The sequence below is a fragment of the Somniosus microcephalus genome, chromosome 1 (assembly GCF_052327205.1).
Source record: "Somniosus microcephalus isolate GS21.2 chromosome 1, FLI_Smic_1.0, whole genome shotgun sequence".
Taxonomy (NCBI): Eukaryota; Metazoa; Chordata; class Chondrichthyes; order Squaliformes; family Somniosidae; genus Somniosus; species Somniosus microcephalus.
In genome coordinates this window covers 75,391,148-75,417,102 of record NC_140987.1, presented here as the reverse complement: position 1 = coordinate 75,417,102, position 25,955 = coordinate 75,391,148, and the positions used below count along the sequence as shown (strand labels likewise).

General features: G+C 44.7%; 1 protein-coding gene across 4 annotated transcripts in view; it reads left to right on the top strand.

Annotated features, from left to right (window-relative positions):
- Positions 1–25,955, top strand: part of tnksa (tankyrase, TRF1-interacting ankyrin-related ADP-ribose polymerase a) — a 205,264-nt gene that overhangs the window by 73,220 nt on the left and 106,089 nt on the right. For all 4 annotated transcript variants that reach the window (XR_015077716.1, XM_085983225.1, XM_085983213.1 and 1 more), the window contains exon 4: positions 10,490–10,526. Coding sequence is in view for 3 of the 4 variants with exons in the window: in XM_085983225.1 (XP_085839351.1) it covers positions 10,490–10,526 (37 nt within the window). In the remaining variant the exon portion in view is untranslated. The remainder of the gene's footprint in view (positions 1–10,489; positions 10,527–25,955) is intronic.

Here is a 25,955-nt window from a genome sequence, read left to right as displayed (position 1 = left end):
CTTTAGTTACTCTTCTAACTCTGTCTTTTATGAGTAATTGATAGCGCATCAGAACCCTGTTGGACATGTCTACTTTATTGGATTTAATGCTGATACTTGTCTGAACAAGCATAGTTATGATGTCAGTTTCATGTTTCAACTATGTGAAAATCAAATTTGTTGGTGTGGTTTCTTAAAATAACGCATCAATATAATATATAAATATGAAGATCATCATGTGTATGGCTGAGTTACTAAAAGTACTTTGCATCTGTCTTCACTAGAGAATGTAACAGTAAAGGAGGAGGTAGTAGCGATATTGAATAGGATAAAAATAGATAAAGAGGAGGTAGTTAAAAGGTTGGCAGTACTCATTGTACAAAAATCACCCGGTCTAGATGGGATACATCCTAGGTTATTGAGCGGTGGAAATTGCGGAGGCTCTGGCCACAATCTTCCAGTGCCCCTTAGATATGGGGGCTGTGCCAGAGGACTTGAGGATTGCAAATTTTCAAAAAAGGGAAAGGGCTAAACCCAGGAATTACAGACCAGTCAGCCTAACGTGGGTGGTGGGAAAACTTTGAGACAATAATCTGAGACAAAATTAGCTGCCACTTGGAAAAGTAAGGGCTAATAAATGAAAGTGAGCATGGATTTGTTGAAGGGAAATCATGTTTGACTAGCTTGATTGAGTTCTTTGATGAAGTAACGGAGAGGGTTAATGAGGGCAGTGCAGTTGTTTTGTGTAAATAGATTTTCAAAAGACATTTGATAAAGTACCACACCATAGATTTGATAGCAACATTAAAGCCCATGGGATTAAAAGGACAGTGGCAGTGCGGATACAAAATTGGCTAAAGGACATAAAGCAGAGCAGTGATTGAACGGTTGTTTTTCAGACTGGACAGTGGTGTTCCCCTAGGGTTGGTACTAGGACCACTGCTCTTTTTTGATGTATATTAATGGCCTGGACTTGGGTATACAGAGTATAATTTCAAAGTTTGTAAACAATGTGGAGGATAGTAGCAGACTTCAGGAGGGCACAGACAGACTGGTGAAATGGGCAGACACAAGGCAGATGCAATTTTACACTTCTCTACATTAAATGATGCATTTTGGTAGAAGGAATGAGGAGAGGCAACATAAACTAAGTGGTAGAATTTTAAAGGGGGTGCAGGAACAGAGTGCCCTGGGGGTGTATGTACACAAATCTTTGAAGGTGGCAGGACAAGTTGAGAAGGCTGTTAAAAACCATATGGGAGCCATGGCTTTATTAATAGAGGCACAGAGTACCAAGGCAAGGAAGTTATGCGAAACCTTTATAAAACACTGGTTACGGCTCAACTGGAGTATTGTGTTCAATTCTGGACACCACACTTTAGGAAGGATGTCATGGCTGTAGAGTGGGTGCAAAGGCGATGTACTAGAATGGTACCGAGGATGACTGACTTCAGTTATGTGGATAATCTAGAGAAGGAGTTGTTCTCCTTAGAGCAGAGAAGTTTAAGTGAAGGTTTGATAGAGGTGTTCAAAATCATACAGTTTTGATAGAGTAAATAAGGAGAAACTGTTTCCATTGGCAGAAGGGTCGGTAACCAGAGTAGACAGATTTAAGGTAATTGGAAAAAGAACCAGAGGCAAGATGAGGACATTTTTTTTTGCACGGCAAGTTGTGATCTGAAAAGCACTACCTGAAAGGGTGGTGGAAGCAGATTAAATAGTAACTTTCAAAAGAGAATTGGATAAATACTAGAAGGGAAATTCTTTTTTTACAGGGCTATGGGGAAAGAGCAAGGAAGTAGGATTAATTGGGTAGCTCTACCAAATAACTGGCAGAGACACAATGAGCCGAATGGCGGCCTCCTGTGGTGTGTCATACTACGATCAACGTTCCTGCTAAGCTGCACGGCCACACAGCTGTCTTGAGGTCCCGCGCATACCGCTTGCCAGTTTCTCAAAGGGAGATTTTGCACATGTGCGAATTTTGAAGGACCGCACAGCCTGTTAAAGGGACCGTGCACCCAAAAAAAATTAGGGTGAACAGTGACTCTGATGCTATGAATTATAGTCTAAGCAGAAGCTTTCTGTCCTTAAACAGAGGGAGTGATATCTTTATAAAAGATACTAGATTCTTTGTTTCAAGACATTCTCATTCTTTCCTTTGCTGTGAGCCTGGAAGCTACTGGAGCTATAACAGGCCCTACAGCCCATCAGATTCCTACCCTGTATCCATTCAAGTCTGTTATCAGAGGAGACGTGAACCTGTGCAATTTTTTCTGTTGCCGAGAAAGTGCATCCTTAGCCCCTGGTCCTTGGCATAACTGTGGACTAAGCATTCACTTGTTATTTGCCAATCTGAACATCAACAGGGCTACCGGTGTACCCTTCTTAATGGACCACCAACTGCGAAGACCTCCTTCAAATCACTAACCACCATCTTGCAAGAACAATTGTCCTGAGTTCTCCCCACCCACAACCCCCCCCGCCCTTCCAATAATCTCCATGATTGCTGTGCCTCCCCCTCCTTTTATGGCAAAGCTGAAGCATTTGCAACCATCTTCAGCCAGAAGTGCCAAGTGGATGATCCATATCGGCCTCCTCCTGAGGTCCCCACCACAGAAGCTAGTCTTCAGCCAATTTGATTCACTCCACGTGAGATCAAGAAACGGCTGCGCGCACTGGATACAGCAAAGGCTGTGGGCCAGACAACATCCCAGCTGTTGTGCTGAAGACTTGTGCTCCAGAACTAGCCGCGCCTCCAGCCAAACTGTTCCAGTATAGCTACAACACTGGCATCTATCGGACAATGTGAAAAACTGCCCAGTTTGGGTTCCGCCAGGACCACTCGGCTCCAGACCTCATTACAGCCTTGGTCCAAACATGGACAAAAGAGCTGAACTCCAGAGGTGAGGTGAGAGTGACTGCCCTTGACATCAAGGCAGCATTTGACCGAGTGTGGCATCAAGGAGCCCTAGTAAAACTGAAGTCAATGATAATCAGAGTAAACTCTCCACTGGCTGGAGTCATACCTAGCACAAAGGAAGATGGTTGTGGTGGTTGAAGGTCAATCATCACAGCCCCAGGACATCGCTGCAGGAGTTCCTCAGGGTAGTGTCCTAGGCCCAACCATCTTCAGCTGCTTCATCAATGACATTCCCTCCATCATAAGGTCAGAAGTGGGGATGTTCGCTGATGACTGCACAGTGTTCAGTGCCATTCGCAACTCCTCTGATAATGAAGCAGTCCATACCCGCATGCAGTAAGACCTGGATGACATTCAGGCTTGGGCTGATAAGTGGCAGGTAACATTCGCGCTACACAAGTGTCAGGCAATGACTATCTCCAATAAGCGAGCGTCTAACCACCGCCCCATGACATTCAACAGCATTACCATCGCCGAATCCCCATCATCAGTATCCTGGGGGTCACCATTGACCAGAAACTTTAACTGGACCAGCCACATAAATACTGTGGCAACAAGGGCAGGCCAGAAGCTCTGTCTTCTGTGGCAAGTGTCTCACCTCCTGACTCCCCAAAGCCTTTCCACCATCTACAAGGCACAAGTAAGGAGTGTGATGGCATACTCTCCACTTGCCTGGATGAGTGTAGCTCCAACAACACTCGAGAAGCTCGACACCATCCATGACAAAGCAGCCCGCTTGATTGGCACCCCATCCACCACCTTAAACATTCTTCTTCTTCTTCTCAGGCAGTCCCTCGGAACCGAGGATGACTTGCTTCCACATTAAAAATGAGCTCGCAGGTGACTGATTAGTCCAATGCGGGACCTACAGTCTCTGTCACAAGTGGGGCAAACGGTGGTTGAAGGGGCGGGTGAGTGGGGTGCTTGGGTTGACGTGCGCTCCTTGCGCTGCCTGCGCTTGGCTTCCACTTGCTCCCGGCAAAGAGACTCGAGGTGTTCAGCGCCTTCCCGGATGCTTCTCCTCCACTTTGTGCGGCCTTGGGCCAGGGATTCCCAGGTGTCGGTGGGGATGTTGCACTTTCTCAAGGAGGCTTTGAGGGTGTCCTTGAAGCGTTTCCTCTGCCCACCTGGGGCTCTCTTGCCGTGCCGGAGCTCCAAGTAGAGTGCTTGTTTTGGGAGCCTCGTATCGGACATGCGGACAACGTGACCCGTCCATCGGAGCTGATTGAGCGTGGTCAGAGCTTCGATGCTGGGGATGTTGGCCTGAGCAAGAACACTTGCTCAGGCCAACATCCCCAGCATCGAAGCTTAAACATTCACCACCTCCACCACTGGCGCACTGTGGCTGCAGTGTGTACCATCAACAAGATGCACTGCAGCAACTCGCCAAGGCTTCTTCGGCAGTATCTCCTAAACCTGTGACCTCTACCACCTAGAAGGACAAGGGCAGCAGGCGCATGGGAACATCACCGCCACCTCCAAGTTCCTCTCCAAGTCTCACACCATTCTGACTTTGAAGTATATTGCCGTTCCTTCATCATCGCTGAGTCAAAATCTTGGAAAACTCTCCCTAACAGCACTGTGAGAGTACCTTCACCACATGGACTGCAGCAGTTCAAGAAGGTAAATTCTGAATTCAAGAGAATACAGGGCTAGTTTACTCCATCTCTTCTCATACGACAGTCCCGCCATCCCAGGAATCAATCTTGTGAACCTTCATTGCACTCCCTCTATGGCAAGTATATCCTTCCTTTGGTAAGGAAACCAAAATTGTACACAGTACTCCAGGTGTGGTCACACCAAAGCCCTATATAATTGGAGCAAGACTTCTTTACTCCTGTACTCAAATCCTCTTGTAATGAAGGCCAGCATAGCATTTGCCTCTTGCTGCACCTGCACATTCACTTCCAGTGACTCATGTACAAGGACACCCAGGTCCCTTTGAGCATCTGCATTCCCCAATTTTCACCATTTAGGAAATACTCTGCCTTTCTGTTTTTTCTACCAAAGTGGATAACTTCGCATTTATCCACATTATATTCCATCTGTCATGCTCTCGCCCACTCACTAAGCCTGTCGAGATCACCTTGAAGCCTCTTCACATCCTCTTCGCAACTGACGCTGCCACCTAGCTTTGTATCCTCAGCAAATTTGGAAATGTTAGTTAGTCCCCTCATCCAAATCATTGATATAGATTGTGAATAGCTGGGGCCCAAGCACCGATCCTTGCGGTACCCCACTAGTCACAACCTGCCATCCTGAAAAAGACCCGTTTATCCCTACTTTTTGTTTTCTGTCTGTTAACCAATTCTCAATCCATGTTAGTATATTACCCCCAATTCCATGTGCCCTAATTTTGTTCACCAACCTCTTGTGTGGGACCTTATCGAAGGCCTTCTGAAAATCCAGATACACCACATCTACCGGTTCCCCTTTGTCTACTCCACTAGTTACATCCTCAAAGAACTCCAATAGGTTTGTCAAGCAGGATTTCCCTTTCATAAAACCATGTTGACTCTGCCCAATCTTACTATTAGTTTCTAAGTGCCCAGTTATTGCATCCTTTATAATAGATTCCAGCATTTTCCCAACTAGTGATGTAAGGCTAACAGATCTGTAGTTCCCCGTTTTCTCTCTTCCCTCCTTTCTTAAATAGCGGGGTTACATTTGCTATCCTCCAATCTGCAGGAACCGTTCCAAAATCTATAGAATTTTGGAAGATGACAACCAATGCGCCCACTATTCCAATGGCCACCTTTTTCAAAACCCTAGGATGTAGGTCATCCGGTCCTTGGGATTTGTCGACTTTTAGTCCCATTAATTTTGCTAGTACAGGTAGACTATCCTTTATCCGAAAACCTCGGGACCAGCTGTGTTTCGGTTTTCGGAAAATTTCGGATTTCGGAAGGTATTTTATAAGACTGGGAAATTTGTCGGGGGTGGGTCGGCGGGGGTCCGCGGGGGGGGGGGGGGGCGGGGGTCCGCGGGGGGGTCGGTGGGAGTCGGGGTCCGCAGGGGGGGTCGGCGGGAGTCGGGGTCGGCGGGGGGGGGTCTGCGGGGGGTCGGCGGCAGGGGTCGGGGTCGTGCGCACGACTTACGCTGACCCTCTGCTCAGCGTAAGTCGTGTGTCACTCTGGTCATGTCGTGCGCACGACTTACGCTGAACGAAAAAACCTTCGGTTTTTAGAGGGTTTCGGTTTTCGGAAGTTCGGATAAAAGGTAGTCTACCTGTACTGTTTTTTTTACTAATAATTTCTTTAAGTTCCTCATTCTCGCCACACCCTTGGTTTTCACATATTTCTGGGAGGTTTTTTGTGTCTTCCTCCGTGAAGACAGAAACAAAGTATTTATTTAATTTCTCTGCCATCTCCTCATTCCCCTTTATAAATTCTCCCATCTCTGACTGTAAAGGACCTACATTTACCTTCGCCAGTCTTTTCCTTTTCACATACCTATAGAAGCTTTCACAATACGTTTTTATATTTTTTTTCTAGTTTGTGCTCATATTCCATCTTTTATTTAAACATATAAATGTTACCTAAATAAAGCTTTTGAAATTTGCTTTCTCCAAATAATTTTGAGAAATAACCAAATAATTTTGTTAGACAGTGAAACATTCTAATATTTAGCTTGTTTAAATGCTAGTAATGAATCCTGAGAAATCGTGCACTCTGCACATGCGAAGGGTGCAGGACTTGCTTTCAGCTAACAGTCACCGATCTGGACAAATATTAAATCCAGGCTTTTGAGAGAGGCTGAGACATTCAAGTAAAAACTTGAATAATGGTATTAAAAGACAGAAAACAATTCAGTTGATAAACAAAATCACTATTATGAAATATGTAATTTTAAACATTTCCTTTAAAAACGTATTGGAAACTTTTACTGAGGAAACAAAATTGTAGACAAAATTTTGAGGGAGCATTCTGAGTGATTTGATTAGTTCATCAGCAAATTGTGTCTGCTTGATCAATGCCTCCCGCTCCATCTTCGGCGTACCGTGACTGCTGTATGCTATCTACAGGATGCACTGCAGCAACTCGGCAAGGCTTCTTCAGCAGCAGCAGCTATCAAACCGGCATCTTTGCTTTTGTGAATGTCTTCTTTTAGCTTGATATTGTCTCTTGTCTCATTCGTTGTCCGTGGTTGCTTAACTGCAAAAGTGGGGTTACTGTATGTACTGGTTTTGTATCGTACCAAATACTTTCAATACTTTCCACTATTTGTCTGTAGGTTTGTCCATTAACAATTCAGCCCCGTTTACTGTGGTCAGTTTATTTCTCGTCTCTTTGAAGTGCCCCTTACTTAAATTTAAAACCTTGGTTTGTGACTCTCCCTTCTTCTCCCTCTTAAATCTATTATCAGATTCAATCATGTTACGGTCACTCTTTGCAAGCTGCTCCCTTACCATCAGATTGTTAACTAATTCTGGTTTGTTATTCATCACTAAATTCAGTATGGCCTATTCCCTTGTTGGTTCTAAAACATACTGGCCTGTAATTTCCGATAGGAGGCTTCCTGCGTGCGGATGCTTCCTATCGGGGGGAAAAAATCTATGCCCTTACCTGATTTTTAAAGGTTTTCAGCGGGTGGAGGTTCTGCAGAAAGCGGAACTCTCCACCTGCAGAGGCCCTTCTCCAGGGTAGGCGTGCGATTTGTCAAGAGGATTCTTGACAGATCGGAAGTGCCGGTTTTCAGCACATGCACTTCGCTCATACACACCCGCAGGGAATCGGAAATTACATTTTTGTTCTATAAAACGGTTGCGAATATATTCTTGAAATTCATTACCTTTACAACTTGAGCTGTTCGTCTTCTCCCAGTCTATGTGACAATTAAAATGTCGTATTATAACCACTTTGTTTTTGCTACCTGCTACCCTAATCTCTGTATTTATACATCATTACTCTCTGGCGGTCTGTGGACAACTCCTACCAGAGTCTTGCATCCTTGCTGTTTCTTACCATGGTGGTTCCACTGCTTGATCACCCTTACTGAAATCCCTTCTTTCTACTGTGGTAATTGTGTCTTTTATCAACAATGCTACTCCCTCCTTTCCCAAAAATTGCAGGGATAAGATGGGGTAAGACCATGGAGGGATTTGTAGACGAGGACAAAGATTTAAAATGGAACATGTTTGGTGTAGCTGATTGGGGGTGTAGCACAAGATATGTACAAGAGTTTTGGACAAGTTGGAGTTTATGGAGGATAGGAGGCACGCCAGCCAGGGGAGAATTAGAGTATTTGATCTGGAGATGACCAAGGCCTGTACAAGGGTTTCAGCACCAGAGGGGCTGGGGTAGGGACAGGCCAGCATTCTTGCAAAAGTTGAAGTAAACAAGGTTATTTTACTTGGATAATATTTCAGAAGTCCCTCTACCCTGGGCATTTTTTGTCTGCTCTTTATCTTTTCACTAGGCTGCTGGAGACTTCACTCTCGTTCAGCTTCCTCTTTCCTTCACCCTATCAAATTGAAGGCTGTCAACTAGAAAGGGAAGAGATTTTCCTTGTGCAGATTTGTGGTCCATGACATAGTTGGTTGGTGGGTATGACGTTTGGTTAACGTCGGATTTATAAATGGATTTCTGAAAGAGATGATAATTACCCTGCTATTTTGTCTCTGCAAGTATAGTCAATGGTTAGGAAGTGATGTCGGAGCTGGGAAACAGAGACTGGATGAGGGGGCCTTGATGGGCTTGATCTTTTCTTGCTCTTTTTGCATGTTTGTACGTCATATTCAGGCAGTTCACAAAGTAGTTAATTGCATTCGGTTAGTGTTCTGTGTGAATGAGAGGTCAACAGGCACAAAAATAGCCTCAACGTTGATGCTGCTATTGCCTGATTTCTACTCTTTTAGAGCATCTTTGTGCAATTGGACCACAGCAATGTAGCTACTTTTGCACCTCTGATCTGTGGTGTGGGGGTCTGTGGACGCGGGCTGCTGTCGGGTGGACTAACTGGTTTAATCTCAATAGTTGATGATTGGTCATATTGCCATATTATTTTACATGGGGTTATTTTGGAAAGTTCTTAAACTACGAGAAGCCATAGACAAGAAATTGATTGTTTGTTTTAAGATTGTAGTTATTTGAACATTGAATTGCTTTGGCATAAAATCAAATATTAAAATGGACCCGTATTAAAATCTAGATCATTCAACATTGTTGAGTTCAGAATGGGAATGACATTAAACACCATATTTATGCAGTTACTATAGGGTAGGAGAACTAATTGAACTAGAAAGGAAGAAATGTGCTATATTTTTACATTTTTAAACCTTTTTATGATTTTCCATATTTAGTTAAATTCTTCCAATGTAAAGAATCAAGTACATTTTGTTACAGTAGCACTGGCATCTGTGCCAGTTCCATTTAAAAGCATATCTTCCTGGTTTTTCTTTCCTTAAACTGGCTCACTAAATTAAAAAAACATCTATCTTCAATATATTTCTGCTACACCTAGGGCAATTTCCAGGGCAGTTTTTGATAAAGCCAAAGCTAAAGGAATTGAGCCACTGTCACCACGGTTACCATCTTAATTCTAGTATATTGTGTAAAGAAAATAGAACCATGTCTGCTCGAAAATCAGCCTCTGCGTGGGTGTATGTAAACGTGTGACCACACATGCTATGCAATGATAGATATCAATCGCCATTTCATGAGCCTTTTATTGCACCCAGCACAAACTTGAAGTGATGTCGCTTGAATTGAGGATGAAAGCTTGCTCCCCTTTCCTACTGTGCTGCACACGTTACCTTGCCTTCCATTGATGATCTAACTGGGAATATCTGTTTTCTAAAATAAACTCAGCGAGTTTTGGAGGAATTATTGTGCCAAGTACCTCTATTGCCATAGAAACATTAGTCTTTATTTCAACCTGAGCTGACGTCTCTCTAATAATCCAGTATTACACTTGGTTGAGCTGCTGGTGGCTCTGTGGGAAAAACAATCTTAAGCTGCCTGTTTATCCCAAGAGGATTTAGACACCATTTTGATCTGTGTTTTTTAGATCATAGCATAAGGCATGAAAACTGCTGTGTAGATTTTACTGGTCTTTAGCATATATTTTATATGTTGCCCTTTTTCCATTGTGCTTGCAAACTCAATTTTCGAGTCTTAAGGACTTAGTAAATTAAGGTATTGTTTCCTTGGCTGCAATATAAATTAACAGACTTGTTTTTGAGTAGATAGCTTTAATATTTTGGAGTAAATCTGAGGTGTATGCCAGAGGAATTTACTTGAGAGCAGGAACATGCCACGTACAATTTATGCAGTAAACGGTGAAAATAATTCCGTGTTAACGTGTCTGTAATCTCAAACGTTTGCAGTCAAAAGCAGGTGGTGGCCGTGAAATGGGAAAGCCTGGCACTTAACGCTGTCATCAGAGTAACTGTATTTAAAGGCAGTATGTGTGCAGCGATTGGTTGTTTGAAGGGCTTCGTATGATTTGTAACCAGTCTCCAAGGCTGTAGCGATGCTTCTCCCTTCAGCACTTAGCATCATTGCTTCACTACCCAGTAGGGTGTGGACTTTGAGTATATTTTTTCTGTTTATAGCACTAATATTATGATTTTTTGTAATCACGCAGGTGAATACAAGAAGGACGAACTTCTTGAAGCAGCGAGGTAAGTGGTGTCTGTACAATATGCCAGTAAAGACTCTTAATATGTGCTTTACTTTGTTTCACTGGTAAAATATAATGAATAAAATGTGATGTTTTTCAGGTTACTGGAAGAACTATTTTCCCTTCCCCGAGTTTTTAAACAGCTAAATAAAATATGTAATGTTTACATAAGCTGCATGTTTTCTGTGAGGGATCATATGAACTGAAGTGTTTACATCCCTTTCTATTCATTAATTTCACATCTCGTGGTGTTTTAATAGAACAGCTGAGGCCTAATTTAGAGTGGTTTCCTTTGAGATGCAGCTCTATGAATATTTTTTTCTACCAGCTCTCCTCCCTTCTGAAGGGTTTGACTCTTTGCTGTTGTACAGTTCCACAGGTGCTGATCCCCTGTTAGCAGCTCTCCCATATATTAAGTCCTGACAGTGAGTATTAGCAGGCTGTTCAACTTTGGGGGGGGCGGGGGGAAACACCACAGGTAATTAGATGTTGGAACCCTGGCTTGTTTTATTTCCTTCGTAAACTTGGTTCTGAGCCAATTGTTACTTGGAGTTGCATAGCAAGCTTTCTCCAAATACAGCTCATCACCTGCATAGGATTATCCTATTTCTGATCTTCTCTCTGGGTGAGAAGATGACTTTAGTAGTTCACTACAGACATCTGTATTACATCAATTGAAGGGGGTCAGAACTGTGGAAGGTAGTTCTTTATTGCACGAGATGGGCATTTGAATCATCTTGGAAGCTGATAAAGTTTGAGCTGTTCAATCTGCCAGAATAGTCTACTGTTTTAAACTTGCATGCATTTTTAGTTGCGAGTTCATTGTTTTAGTGGTACCCTCCTTGTACAAGGGGGCACTTGTCAGAAATTGACGATTATTTTGTGGCAAATGACACTTACAGGTTCAGACAAAATAGAGCAACAGCAATGAACTGCCCAAAGTAAGTCAGATGTGACTGAGGAGGCAGCAACACGTTGTGCTCAAATTGACCTGTGTTGTCTCCAGTTCCAACCATTTTTTCCACCCTCTTAACCTAACCTTCTGTAACACAGGAGCAGAATGAGGGATACTACCCAAGACATTGAGGAGACTGCTAACATTTCTGAAGCAGATGAGGCTTTTTATCTCCTTTTTTGGTAGCTGAGATGGGCAGCTCTGCAGTTCTCCAGTGCATTGTTGTTGATTGACTGATTAATGGAACGAGGTGGGGTAGACGTCTCAACGGGAAGTGTGATTATTCCCACTCGGCTCTAGATTTTAAAAATCCTAATGGATATAGTCCTATCTGGAGAAACAGTAGCTAGTGATCTTATGTAAACTGCACAGATTTAGCTGGTTAAGCTCCAGCAGTACATGTGCACACACTTAGGGCCTCTCAGCTTTGCCAAGCTGTACCTAAGCTCGCTAGACTTAAACAAGTGGGATTTATCACTATCGGAAGTGTGAGTTCCCTCCATAATGGGTAAATAGAAAGGAGAATATAGATTTCTCAATATCTTGGGTTGGAGACTGTTAAACGTGGTGATGGTTTTCTGTGTGTGTCAGCCACCTGAGCTTCAAAAAAAGGCCTTTTTACAGGCATTCTCCATTTTGGCTTGAACAGTAGGAATTAATACATTTGTCTTCTCATCTAGAAGGTGAGGAATAGGATAATATTCACAGGTACGGTAATATTGTGGTTATGTTACTGGATTAGTAATCCAGAGGCCTGGACTAATGATCCAGAGACATGAGTTCAAATCCCACAATGGCAGTTGGGGAATTTAAATTCAGTTAATTAAATAAATCTGGAATTGGTGATGATGAAATTACCGATTGTCATAAAAACCCAACTGGTTCAGTAATCCCTTTTAGGGAAGGAAACCTGCCATCCTTACCCGGTCTGGCCCATATATGACCCTAGACCCACAGCAATGTGGTTGACTCTTAATTGCTCTCTGAAACATAGAAGATAGGAGCAGGAGTAGGCCATTCGGCCCCTCGAGCCTGTTCCGCCATTTAATGAGATCATGGCTGATCATCCATATTCAGTACCCTGTCCCTGCTTTTTCCCCATATCCCTTGATCCCTTTGGCCTTAAGAAATATATCTAACTCCTTCTTGAATATATTTAATGAATTGGCCTCAACTGCCTTCTGTGGTAGAGAATTCCACAGGTTCACCACTCTCTGGGTGAAGAAATTCCTCCTCATCTCAGTCCTAAATGGCTTACCCCTTATCCTTAGACTGTGACCCCTGGTTCTGGACTCCCCGACCATCGGGAACATCCTTCCTGCATCTAGTCTGTCTAGTCCTGTTAGAATTTTATAAGTTTCAATGAGATCCCCTCTCATTCTTCTAAACTCTAGCGAATACAAGCCCAATCGACCCAATCTCTCTCCATACGTTATTACTGCCATCCCAGGTATCAGTCTGGTGAATCTTTGCTGCACTCCATCCATGGCAAAAACATCCTTCCTCCGATAAGGCGACCAAAACTGCACACAATACTCAAGGTGTGGTCTCACCAAGGCCCTGTACAACTGCAGCAAAACATCCTTGCTCCTGTATTCGAATCCTCTCGCTATAACGGCCAACATACAATTTACCTTCTTAACCGTCTGCTGCACACCTGCATGCTTACCTTCAGCGACTGGTGCACCAGGACACCCAGGTCTCGTTGCACTTCCCCTTTTCCCAATCTATAGATAATCTGCCTTCCTGTTTTTGCCACCAAAGTGGATAACCTCGCATTTATCCACATTATACTGCATCTGCCCAAACACCCAACCTGTCCAAATCATACTGGAGTTTCTCAGCATCCTCCTCACAGCACACACACCCACCCAGCTTTGTGTCATCTGCAAACTTGGAGATATTACATCTAGTTCCCTCATCTAGATCATTAATATATATTGTGAATAGCTGGGGTCCTAGCACCGATCACTGCGGTACCCCACTAGTCACTGCCTGCCACTCGGAAAAAGACCCGTTTATTCCAACTCTTTGCTTCCTGCCTGCCAACCAGTTCTCTATCTAAGTCAGTACCTTACCCCCAATCCCACGTGCCTTAACTTTACACGCTAATCTCTAATTCGGGACCTTATCGAAAGCCTTCTGAAAGTCCAAATGCACCACATCCACTGGTTCTCCCTTATATATTCTACCAGTTACATCCTCAAAAAATTCCAGTAGATTAGTCAGGCATGATTTACCTTCTGTAAATCCATGTAGACTTTGTCCGATCTTGTCACTGTTTTCCAAGTGCTCTGCTATTACATCTTTAGAGAGAGATCTCATGAGAGAGGAATGGTGCCAGAGGGAGGGATTCAAATTCCTGGGACATTGGAACCGGTTCTGGGAGAGGTGGGACCAATTCAAACCGGACAGTTTGCACCTGGGCAGGGCCGGGACCAATGTCCTAGGGGGGGTGTTTGCTAGTGCTCTGGGGGAAGGGTTAAACTAAAATGGCAGGGGGTTGGGAACCTGAGCAGGGGGACAGAGGAAAGGGAAACAAGGATAAAAGCAAAAGTGGCAGTCAGAGAAATCAACGGTTCAAATCAAACATGGCCACAATAAATAATAAGTCTAATAGGTCTAAGAGCGTTAAAAAAAAAAAACAAGCCTGAAGGCTTTGTGTCTTAATGCAAGGAGCATTCGTAATAAGGTGGATGAATTAGCTGTGCAAATAGAGGTAAACGAATATGATTTGATTGGGATTACGGAAACATGGCTCCAGGGTGACCAAGGCTGGGAACTCAACATCCAGGGGTATTCAATATTCAGGAAAGATAGGCAAAAAGGAAAGGGAGATGGTGTAGCATTACTGGTTAATGAAGGGATTAACACAATTGTAAGGAAGGATATTAGCTCCGATGATGTGGAATCTGTATGGGTAACATAGAAACATAGAAGATAGGAGCAGGAGTAGGCCATTCGGCCCTTCGAGCCTGCTCCGCCATTCAACGAGATCATGGCTGATCATCCAAACCCTAGCACCCGGTCCCTACACCGACAGCCATCCCACCCAAGCCCTATCCCCATAACCCTGTAACCCCACGTATTTAATCCCCCCCTAACACTAAGGGCCAATTTTTTTATTTTTTTATCATGGCCAACCAACCTAACCTGCACATCTTTGGACTGTGGGAGGAAACTGGAGCACCCGGAGGAAACCCACGCAAACACGGGGAGAATGTGCAAACTCCACACAGACAGTCACCCGAGGCCAGATTTGAACCCGGGTCCCTGGCGCTGTGAGGCAACAGTGCTAACCACTATGCCACCGTGCTGCACCGTGTAGAACTGAGAAATACCAAGGGGCAGAAAACGTTAGTGGGAGTGGCATATAGACCTTCAAACAGTAATGCAGAGTTTGGAGATGGCATTAAAAGGGAAATTAGAGAAGCGTGTAAAAAGGGCACAGCAGTCATCATGGGTGACTTCAATCTACATATAGATTGGGCTAACCAAATTAGTAACAATACTGTGGAGGAGGAATTCCTGGAGTGTTTACAGGATGGTTTCCTGGACCAATATGTCGAGGAACCAACCAGAGATCAGGCCATCTTAGACTGGGTATTATGTAACGAGAAAGGATTAATTAGCAATCTTGTACGAGGCCCCTTGGGTCGGAGTGATCATAATATGATCGAATTCTTCATTAAGATGGAGAATGAAGTAGTTGACTCAGAGACTAAGGTCATGAATTTAAATAAAGGAAACTACGATGGTCTGAGGCGCGAGTTGGGTAGGATTGATTGCGGAATGTCACTCAAAGGGTTAACGGTGGATAGGCAATGGCAAACATTCAAAGACCGCATGGATGAACTACAGAATTTGTTCATCCCAGTTTGGCATAAAAATAAAACAGAAAAGGTGACTCAACCGTGGCTAACGAGGGAAATTAGGGATAGCATAAGATCCAAGGAGAGGACATATAAATTGGCCAGAAAAAGCAGTAATCCAGAGGATTGGGAGCAGTTTAGGATTCAACAAAGGAGGACGAAGGGATTAATTAAGAAAGGGAAAATAGAATATGAGAGTAAGCTTGCGGGGAACATAAAAACTGACTGTAAAAGCTTTTATAGATATGTGAAGAGAAAAAGATTGGTGAAGTCAAGCGTAGGTCCCTTGCAGTCCGAATCAGGGGAATTTATAATGGGGAACAAAGAAATGGCTAACCAATTAAATACATATTTTGGTTCTGTCTCCACAAAGGAGGACACAAATAACCTCCCAGAAATGTCGGGGAACATAGGGTCTGACGAAAGGGAGGAACTGAAAGAAATCAGTATTGTTAGGGAAATTGATGAGATTGAAGGCCGATAAATCCCCAGGGCCTGATAATCTACATCCTAGGGTACTTAAGGAAGTGGCTTTAGAAATAGTAGATGCATTGCTGATCATCTTCCAACATTTAGTGGAATCTGGAACAGTACCCATGGATTGGAGGGTAGCTAATGTTACCCCACTATTCAAAAAAGGTGGTAGAGAGAAAACGGGGAATTACAGACCGGTAAGCCTGACATCAGTATTGGGGAAAATGCTAGAGTCCATTATAAAAGATGTAATAGCAGAGCACTTGGAAAACAGTGACAGGATCGGACAAAGTCAACATGGATTTACAAAAGGTAAATCGTGCCTGACTAATCTACTGGAATTTTTTGAGGATGTAACTGGTAAAATAGATAAGGGAGAACCAGTGGATGTGGTGTATTTGGACTTTCAGAAGGCTTTCGATAAGGTCCCACATAAGCGATTAGCGTGTAAAGTTAAGGCACATGGGATTGGGGGCAAGGTATTGACTTGGATAGAGAACTGGTTGGCAGATAGAAAGCAGAGTTGGAATAAACGTGTCTTTCTCCGAGTTGCAGGCAGTGACTAGTGGGATACCGCAGGGATCGGTCCTTTGACCCCAGCTATTCACAATATATATTAATGATCTAGACAAGGGAACTAGATGTAATATCTCCAAATTTGCAGACGACACAAAGCTGGGTGTGCGTGTGTGCTGTGAGGAGGATTTGGACAGGTTGGGTGATTGGGCAGAAGCATGGCAGATGCAATATAACGTGGATAAATGTGAGGTTATCCACTTTGGTGTCAAAAACAGGAAGGCAGATTATTATCTGAATGGCAATAGATTGGGAGAAGGGGAAGTGCAACGAGACCTGGGTGTCCTTGTGCACCAGTCGCTGAAGGTAAGCATGCAGGTGCAGCAGGCGGTTAAGAAGGCAAATGGTTGGACTTCGTATTGGGAGGGTTCGAGTACAGGAACAAGGATGTCTTGCTGCAGTTGTACAGGGCCTTGTTGAGACCACACCTTGAGTATTGTGTGCAGTTTTGGTCGCCTTATCTGAGGAAGGATATTCTTGCCATGGAAGGAGTTCAGCGAAGATTCACCAGGCTGATACCTGGTATGGCAGGAATGACGTATGAGGAGAGATTGGGCTTGTACTCGCTGGAGTTTAGAAGAATGAGAGGGGATCTTATTGAAACTTATAAAATTCTGGCAGGACTGGACAGACTAGATGCAGGGAGGATGTTCCCGATGGTCGGGGAATCCAGAACCAGGGGTCACAGTCTAAGGATAAGGGGTAGGCCTTTTAGTACAGAAATGAGGAGGAATTTCTTCACCCAGAGTGTGGTGAACCTGTGGAATTCTCTACCACAGAAGGCAATAGAGGCCAATTCATTAAATATATTCAAGAAAGAGTTGGATATATTTCTTAAGACTAAAGGGGTATGGGGAGAAAGCAGGGACCGGGTACTGAACTTGGATGATCATGGTGATTGCATTGAATGGTGGAGCAGGCCCGAGGGGCCGAATGGCCTACTCCTGCTCCTATCTTCTATGTATGTTTATAATGGACTCTAGCATTTTCCCCACTGCCGATGTCAGGCTTAATTCCCCGTTTTCTCTCTACCACCTTTTTTAAATAGTGGTAGAGAGAAAACAGGAAATGGCCTAGCAAGCCACTCAGTTGTATCAAACCACTACGATAACGTATATTAAGAATAAAACCGGATGGACCACCTGGCATCAACCTAGGCATCAGACTTGGACACGACAAAGGCACACCCAGTCGGCTCTGCAAAGTCCTCCTCACTAACATCTAGTGACTTGTGCCAAAATTGGGAGAGCTGTCCCACAACAGCCTGACATACAGAATCATACCTTTCGGACACCATCCCAGACTCCTCCATCACTATGCTTGGGTTTATCCTGTTCCACCGGCAGAACCGACTCAACAGAGGTGGCGGCACAGAGGTACACACTCCATGTTGAAAAACACTTGGAAGAAGCACTGGTGCAAGGGCATTCTGGGCATACTCTGGGTGGGGGAATTCAATGTTCATCATCAAGAGTGGCTCGGTAGCACCACAATCGAGCTGGCCGAGTCCTGAAGGATATAGCTGCCCAACTGGGCCTGCAGCCGGCGGTAAGAACCAGCACGAGCGAAAAACCCTACATTTCCCCGTCCTCACCAATCTACTTGTCCAAGATGCATCTGTCCATGGTAGTATTGGTAGGAGTAACCACCGGACAGTTCTTGTGGAGACGAAGTCCCCTCTTCACACTGAGGACACCCTCCATCGTGTTGTGTGGCACTACCACCGTGCTAAATAGGTTCAGAACTGATCTAGCAGCTCAAAACCTGGCATCCATGAGATGCTGTGGGCCATCAGCAGTAACAGAATTGCATTCCACCACAATCTCATGGCCTGGCATAACTCTCACTTTACCATCAAACCAGGCGACCAACTCTGGTTCAATGAAGAGTATAGACGAGTATGCGAGGAGCAGCACACGGCGTACCTAAATATGAAGTGCCAACTCGGTGAAGCTACAACACATGCCCCACTACTAGCCACGCCTCTAACCAAGCAGTTCCAGTACTGCTACAACACTGGCATCTAGCTGACAAAATGGAACATTGCCCAAGTATGTCCTGTTCACAGAAAGCAGGACAAATCCAATCTGGCCAATTACCGCCCCATCAGCCTACTCTCAATCATCAGCAAAATGATGGAAGATGTCATGGACAGTGCTATCAAGTATCACTCGCACACCAATAACCTGCTAACCGATGCCCAGTTTGGGTTCCGCCAGGATCACTCAACTCCAGACCTCATTACAGCCTTGGTCCAAACATGGACATCAAGGCAGCATTTGACCGAGTGTGGCATCAAGGGGCCCTAGTAAAATTGAAGTCACTGGGGATCAGGGGGAAAACTCTCCACTGGCTGGAATCATACCTAGCATAAAGGAAGATGGTTGTGGATGTTGGAGGCCAATCAGCTCATCCCCAGGACATCACTGCAGGAGTTCCTCAGGGCAGTGTCTTCGGCACAACCATCTTCAGCTGCTTCATCAATGATCTTCCCTCCATCATAAGATCAGAAGTTGGGATGTTCACTGATGATTGCACAGTGTTCAGTTCAATTTGCAATTCTTCAGATAATGAAGCAGTCCGCATGCAGCAAGACCTGGACAACATCAAGGCTTGGGCTGAAAAGTGGCAAGTAACCTTCGTGCTACAAAAGTGCCGGGCAATGACTATTTCCAACAAGGAAGAGTCTAACCACCTCCCTTTGACATTTAATGGCATTACCTTCGTCTAATTCCCCACCATCAACATCCAGGGGGTCACCGTTGACCAGAAACTTAACTGGACCAGACACACACATACTGTGGCTACAGGAGCAGGTCAGAGGCTGGGTACTCTGTGGCGAGTGACTCACCTCCTGAGCCTTTCCACCACCTACAAGACACTAGTCAGGAGTATGCTGGAATACTCTCCACTTGCTTGGATGAGTGCAACTCCAACAACACTCCCAAAACTTGACACCATCCAGGACAAAGCAGCCCGCTTGATTGGCACCCCATCAACCACCTTAAACATTCACTCCCTCCAGCACCGCCGCAACGTGGCTGCAGTATGTACTATCTAGAAGATGCACTGCAGCAACTTGCCACGGCTTCTTCGACAGTACCTCCCAAACCTGTGACTATTGCCACCTAGAAGGACAAGGAAAAGTTTGGTCAAGGAGGTAGGCTTTAAGAAGCGACTTAAAGGACAAGAGAGAGGCGAACAGGTTTAGGGAGGAAATTCCACAAACCTGTTGTAGGAGATTATGGAGATTGGAAGGGGCGAGACAATGATGGGATTTGAACACAATGAGAATGTATAAATCAACACATTGCTTGATCTGGTGCCAATATAGGTCAGCAACCACAGGGGTGATGGGTGAATGGAATTTGGTGCGAGTTAGGATATGGGCAACAGAGTTGGATGAGCTCAAGTTTAGAGGATGGAAAGTGGGATGCAATCCAAGAGAGCATTAGAGTAGTCGAGCCTGGAGGTAACAGAGGCATGGATGAAGGTTTCAGCAACAGCTTGGCTGGTGCGGGGGTGGAGAAGGGCGATATTATGGAGGTGGAAGAGGTGGTCTTGGTAATGCAGTGGTTATACGGTCAGGATGCCAAGGATGCGAACAGTCTGGTTCACCAATGGTATACAGTTGGGAGGGAGTGGCTCTGGGAGTCTTCAACATGGACTCCAGACCCCATGAAGTCTCATGGCTTCAGGTCAAGCATAGGCAAGAAAACCTCCTGCTGATTACCACCTACCGCCCTCCCTCATGAATCGGTACTCCTCCATGTTGGACACCACTTGGCAGAAGCACTGAGGATAGCAAGGACACAGAATGTACTCTGGGTGGAGGACTTCAATGTCCACCACCAAGAGTGGCTCGGTCGCACCACTACTGACCGAACTGGCCGAGTCCTGAAGGATATAGCTGCCAGTCTGGGCCTGTGGCAGGTAGTGAGAGAACCAACACGAGGGAAAAACCTACTTGACCTCGTCCTCACTAATCTGTCTGTTGCAGGTACATCTGTCCACGTCTGCATTGGTAGCAGTGACCACCACACATTCTTTCTGGAGACGGAAGTCCCGTCTTCACACTAAGGACACCCTCCATCGTGTTGTGTGGTAATACCACCGTGCTAAATGGGATAGATTCAGAACAGATCTAGCAGCTCAAAACTGGGCATTCATGAGGTGCTGTGGGCCATCAGCAGCAGCAGAATTGTATTCCACCACAATCTGTAACCTCATGGCCCCGCATATCCCTCACTACCATTATCATCAAGCCGGGGACCAACCCTAGTTCAATGAAGAGTACAGAAGAGCATGCCAGGAGCAGCAGCAGGCCTACCTAAAAATGAGGTGCCAACCTGGGGAAGCTGCAACACAGGACTACATGCAGGCTAAAGAGCAGAAAAGCAGCTTGCTATAGACAGAGCTAAGTGATCCCACAATCAGCAGATCGGATCAGATCAAAGCTGTCCTGCCATATCCAGTTGTGAATGGTGGTGGACAGTTAAATAACTAACGGGAGCAGGAAGTTTCATGAACATGCCCATCTTCAGTGATGGTGGAGCCCAGCACGCGAGTGCAAAAGACAAGGCTGAAGCGTTTGCAACCATCTTCAGCCAGAAGTGCCGAGTGGATGATCCATATCGGCCTACTCCCGAGGTCCCCACCATCACAGAAGCCAGTCTTCAGCCAATTCGATTCACTCCACATGATATCAAGAAACAGGTGAGCACACTGGATACAGCAAAGCCTATGAGCCCCAACTACATCCCAGCTGTTGTGCTGAAGACTTGTGCTCCAGAATTAGCTGCGCCCCTAACCAAGCTAAGGAGAGAGCGGAGGAGCATCACGGACTTAATCGGAGGCAGCGGGACAGGCGAGAGCGGAGGCAGCAGCAGCAGGACAGGAGAGAGCGAAGGGACGGCGCGGACCAAATCGGAGGCAGCAGCAGCGGAACCTTCCACGGTTTCCAAAAAAAACAAGGTGTGGTGTCACAGGACAGCAGGTAGGTGATTGGTTGGTGAGTATTGAGGTTTTTTTTCCTAAACTAAGACAATGGTTTAAGCTAGGAGTGGGAAACTAACATACTGTATTAAATTTATAGCTTAACTAGTTAAACTAATTAATATAGCTAAATAATTGTTGATTAAAGACTTTAACTAATTAAATAAATAAAATAAGGCTAGACTAAGATATGGCAGAGCAGGTTGTGTGTCTGGAATGCAGTATGTGGTATTTTGTGGACAGCGAGACTATCGCAAGCGAACACGTCTGTAGGAGATGTCTCCATCTCGAATCTCTCTGGCTCAGTCATTGAGCTGGAGTGCGAGTTGGAGACACACCGCCACATAAGGGAGGGGGAGGAATTTCTGGACAGTTTTATCCAGAATACAGTCACACCCCAGAGGAAAGCACATGTTCAGGAAAGGGAGGGTGTGACTGTTAGCAAGACGGATAGCGGGGATTTAGGAGAGGTTGAGAAGGAGGCCCCGCATACACTGGTCCTGTCCAACAGGTACGATGTACTCGCTACCTGTGAGGGCGAGGAGAAAGACTGCAGAGAGGACAGCCACAATGCAGACCAAGAGACTGTGGCTCAGAAGGCTGTTCGGGGGGGGAGAGCAGAATAGAAATGTGGTAGTGATAGGGGACTCTATAATTAGGGGGATAGATAGCGTCCTCTGCAGCCAAGAACAAAAATCCCAAAGGATGTGTTGCCTACTCAGTGCCAGGGTATGGGATATCTCGCGGCGGCTTGGAAAGGGAGGGTGGAAATCCAGTTGTCGTGGTCCATGCTGGAACAAACGTCATAGGTAGGAACAGGGTGGAGGCCCTGCTGAAAGAGTATCCGGAGTTAGGATCTAAATTAAAAAGCAGGACCTTGAGGGTAGTAATCTCTGGATTATTGCCCGAGTCACGTGCAAATTGGCATAGAAGCGAACCGATCAGGAGAATTAACATGTGGCTAAACGGCTGGTGTGGGAAAGAGGGGTTCCTTTTCATGGGACACTGGCACCAGTTCTGGGACGGGCTCCAACTGAACCGGGATGGGACCCGTGTCCTAGCGGAAAGGGTAAATAGGGAGCTGGCAAAGGCTTTAAACTATTAATTTGGGGGGTGGGATCGGCAAGAAACTTAACCAGTCTAAATATAAACAAAACAGGAAAAGAAAGGATAAAGTAAGGGAGGACATTCGCTGGAAGGGAATAAATAATAACAGAAGTCTAAAAAGATAGTTAAACATAAAGTGAGAGGAAATCCTACTAAAAATTAGTTAAACTGTCTGTACAGCAATGCACACAGTGTCTGTAATAAAATAGGGGAGCTGGAGGCAATCATACGTTGCGAGGAACCAGACATAGTGGGATTACTGAGACATGGCTACAGAAAAATCAGGACTGGGGAATTAAACATTGCAGGGTATAACATATTTAGAAAAGATAGGGAGGGAAAAAGGGGAGGTGGAGTAGCTGTACTTATTAGGGATAACATAATGGCAGTAGAAAAAAGTGATGCAAATATCAACAAGACAAAAATAGAATCAATATGGCTAGAGATAATAAAAGATAATAAAGGATCAATCACACTGATAGGTGTAGTCTACAGATCACCTAATAGTGGAAGGGAGGTGGAGGAAGAAATATGCAGACAAATTAGGGAAATGTGTAAAAAACATAGAATAATAATCATGTGGGATTTCAACTACCCTGATAATTGAACAGGAGAGGTAGAAACATAGAAAAACAGGAGCAGGAGTAGGCCATTCGGCCCCTCGAGCCTGCTCCGCCATTCAATATGATCATGGCTGATCCTCTATCAATTCAATTCAATTCAAATCGCTTTATTGGCATGACAAGGTACATCTTATGTTGCCAAAGCATCGAAAAACATTCATGGTTGTACACAAAAATACAGATCTATCCATACAGTGTATAAACAGATATATCCCTGAGTGTATAAATATACATTCATATAATTTGTATATACTCTTTTCTTATATTTAGTGGTTGTTCCTCTGTTTATGGCAAGCTGTAACATAGTGTGCCGCTAATGTTACACAATTTCTCTCTTCCCCCTAGTAGGTATGGGAGTTTTTGGTCGTCATTCAAATTTCTGAATTCCGGGCATATTTTTGTGAATTTTGGGTAGAAATTCTCCCTTATGCCCTGATATTTTCTACAAGCTGTGAGGAAGTGCATCTCTGTCTCCACCACTCCCTGACTGCAGTGAGAGCATATCCTGTCCTCTCTTGGTAGCCGGGTCTGCCTGTGTCTACCTTTTTCGATTGCCAGGCTAGGTTCACTAAGTCTGTACATTGTCGAGGTTTTTCTCGGTTTGCTATCCTTTACCATGGTCAGGTAATCAGCCATGTTGTATTGTCTGTTTAGGGCCAAGTAGCAATTGAGTTTGCTTTGGGTTTTTGTTGTTTCTGTCCAATATGACAGATATTTTTCCTTTTGCTTAGCGACGATTGTGTTGGGTCGAATTCTTTGTGTTACGCTGTCACTGTCCTGGGGCTGGCTATTGTTAGTAGTGTTAGTAGTTACTTCACTGAGTCCCAGGACTAGTTGACTGAGGGTATTCTTCTTTATGGTCCTCTCTTGGCATTTCAGGGCTTCGTAATGATAGCATTGGGGGTTGCTCATTTCTAGGTGTTTCCAAAATTTGGTGGCTCTTTTTTGGATAGTGATTATTAATGGATATTGGCCTAGTTCTGCCCTGCATGCATTGTTTACGGTTTTCCTTTGAGTCCGGAGGATACTTTTACAGAATTCTGCATGTAGGATCTCAATTGGGTGTTTGTCCCATTTTGCAAATTCTTGTGTTAGCGGGCCCCACACCTCACTGCCATAGAGTGCAATTGGTTCAATTACTGATTTAAAAATTTTGAGCCAAATGCTAATCTCAATACCATATTCCCACTCTCTCCCCATACCCCTTGATGCCTTCTTAAATATATTCAGTGACTTGGCCTCCACAGCCTTCTGTGGTAGAGAATTCCACAGGTTCACCACCACCTGAGTCCTAAATGTCCTACCCTGTATCCTGAGACTGTGACTCCTCATTCTAGACCCCCCAGCCAGGGGAAACATCCTCCCTGCATCCAGTCTGTCTAGCCCCGTCAGAATTTTATACGTTTCAATGAGATCCCCTCTCATTCTTCTAAACTCTAGTGAATACAGGCCTAGTCGACCCAATCTCTCCTCATACGACAGTCCTGCCATCCCAGGAATCAGTCTGGTGAATCTTCACTGGTAGGTAAAGGAGATAAGGGAATGGAGTTCCTACAGTGTGTACAGGACTCCTTTCTAACCCAATATATAAAAAGCCCAACAAGGGAGAATTTGCTATTAGATCTAGTAATGGGGAATGAACCAGAACAGATAAAAGAAGTAAAAGTAGGGGAACATATAGGCAATAGTGACCATAATATAATACGCTTTAAGATGATATAATTGAGAAGGACATAAGTATGACAAAAATCAGGTTAATAGATTGGAGAAAAGCTGATTTTTGAGGGGCTGAGAATAAAACTTATGGGGGGGGGCGCTGCAGTTAATGGGCAACAATTTTGGCAAACAACGATGTAGAACAGCAATGGGAAGCATTTAAAATGGTGTTCGACAGAGTGCAGGAAAAATATATTCCGCTGAAAGGAAAGAACAAACTAAACAATAATGAGTGTTATAAAAAGGATATAGAGGCACTGGAGGGTGCAGAGAAGATTTACAAGGATGATACCAGAAATGCGAGGGTATACATATCGGGAAAGGATGAACAGGCTGCGTCTCTTTTCTCTTGAAAAAAGAAGGCTGAGGGGTGACCCAATAGAAGTCTCTAAAATTATGAAAGGTTTTGATAGAGTGGATACAGAGAGAATGTTTCCACTTGTGGAGAAGAGCATAACTAGAGGCCATCAATATAAGATAGTCACCAAGTAATCCAATAGGGAATTCAGAAGAAACTTCTTTAGCCAAAGAGTGGTGAGAATGTGGAACTCGCTACCACAGGGAGTGGTTGAAGTGAAAAGTATATTTAAGGGGAGGCTAGACAAGCATATGCGGGAAAATGGAATAGAGGGTTATGCTGATAGATTTAGATGAGGAAAGACGGGAGGAGGCTCGTGTGGAGCATAAATGCCGGCATGGACTGGTTGGGCCGAACGGCCTGTTTCTGTGCTGTATATCCCATGTAAGCTGTTCCAGTACAGTTACAACAGTGGCATCTACCTGACAATGTGGAAAACTGCCGAGCTATCTCCTGGCCACAAAATGCAGAACAAATCCAATCCGGCCAATTACAGCCCCATCAGTCTACTCTCCATCATCAGCAAAGTGACGGAAGGTGTCGTCGACAGCGCTATCAAGCGGTACTTACTCACCAGTAACCTGCTCGCTGATACTCAGTTTGGGTTCCGCCACGACCACTCGGCTCCAGACCTCATTACAGCCATGGTCCAAACGTAGACAAAAGAGTTGAATTTCAGAGGTGAGGTGAAAGTGACTGTCTTGACATCAAGACAGCATTGGACTGAGTGTGCCATCAAGGAGCCCCGGTAAAA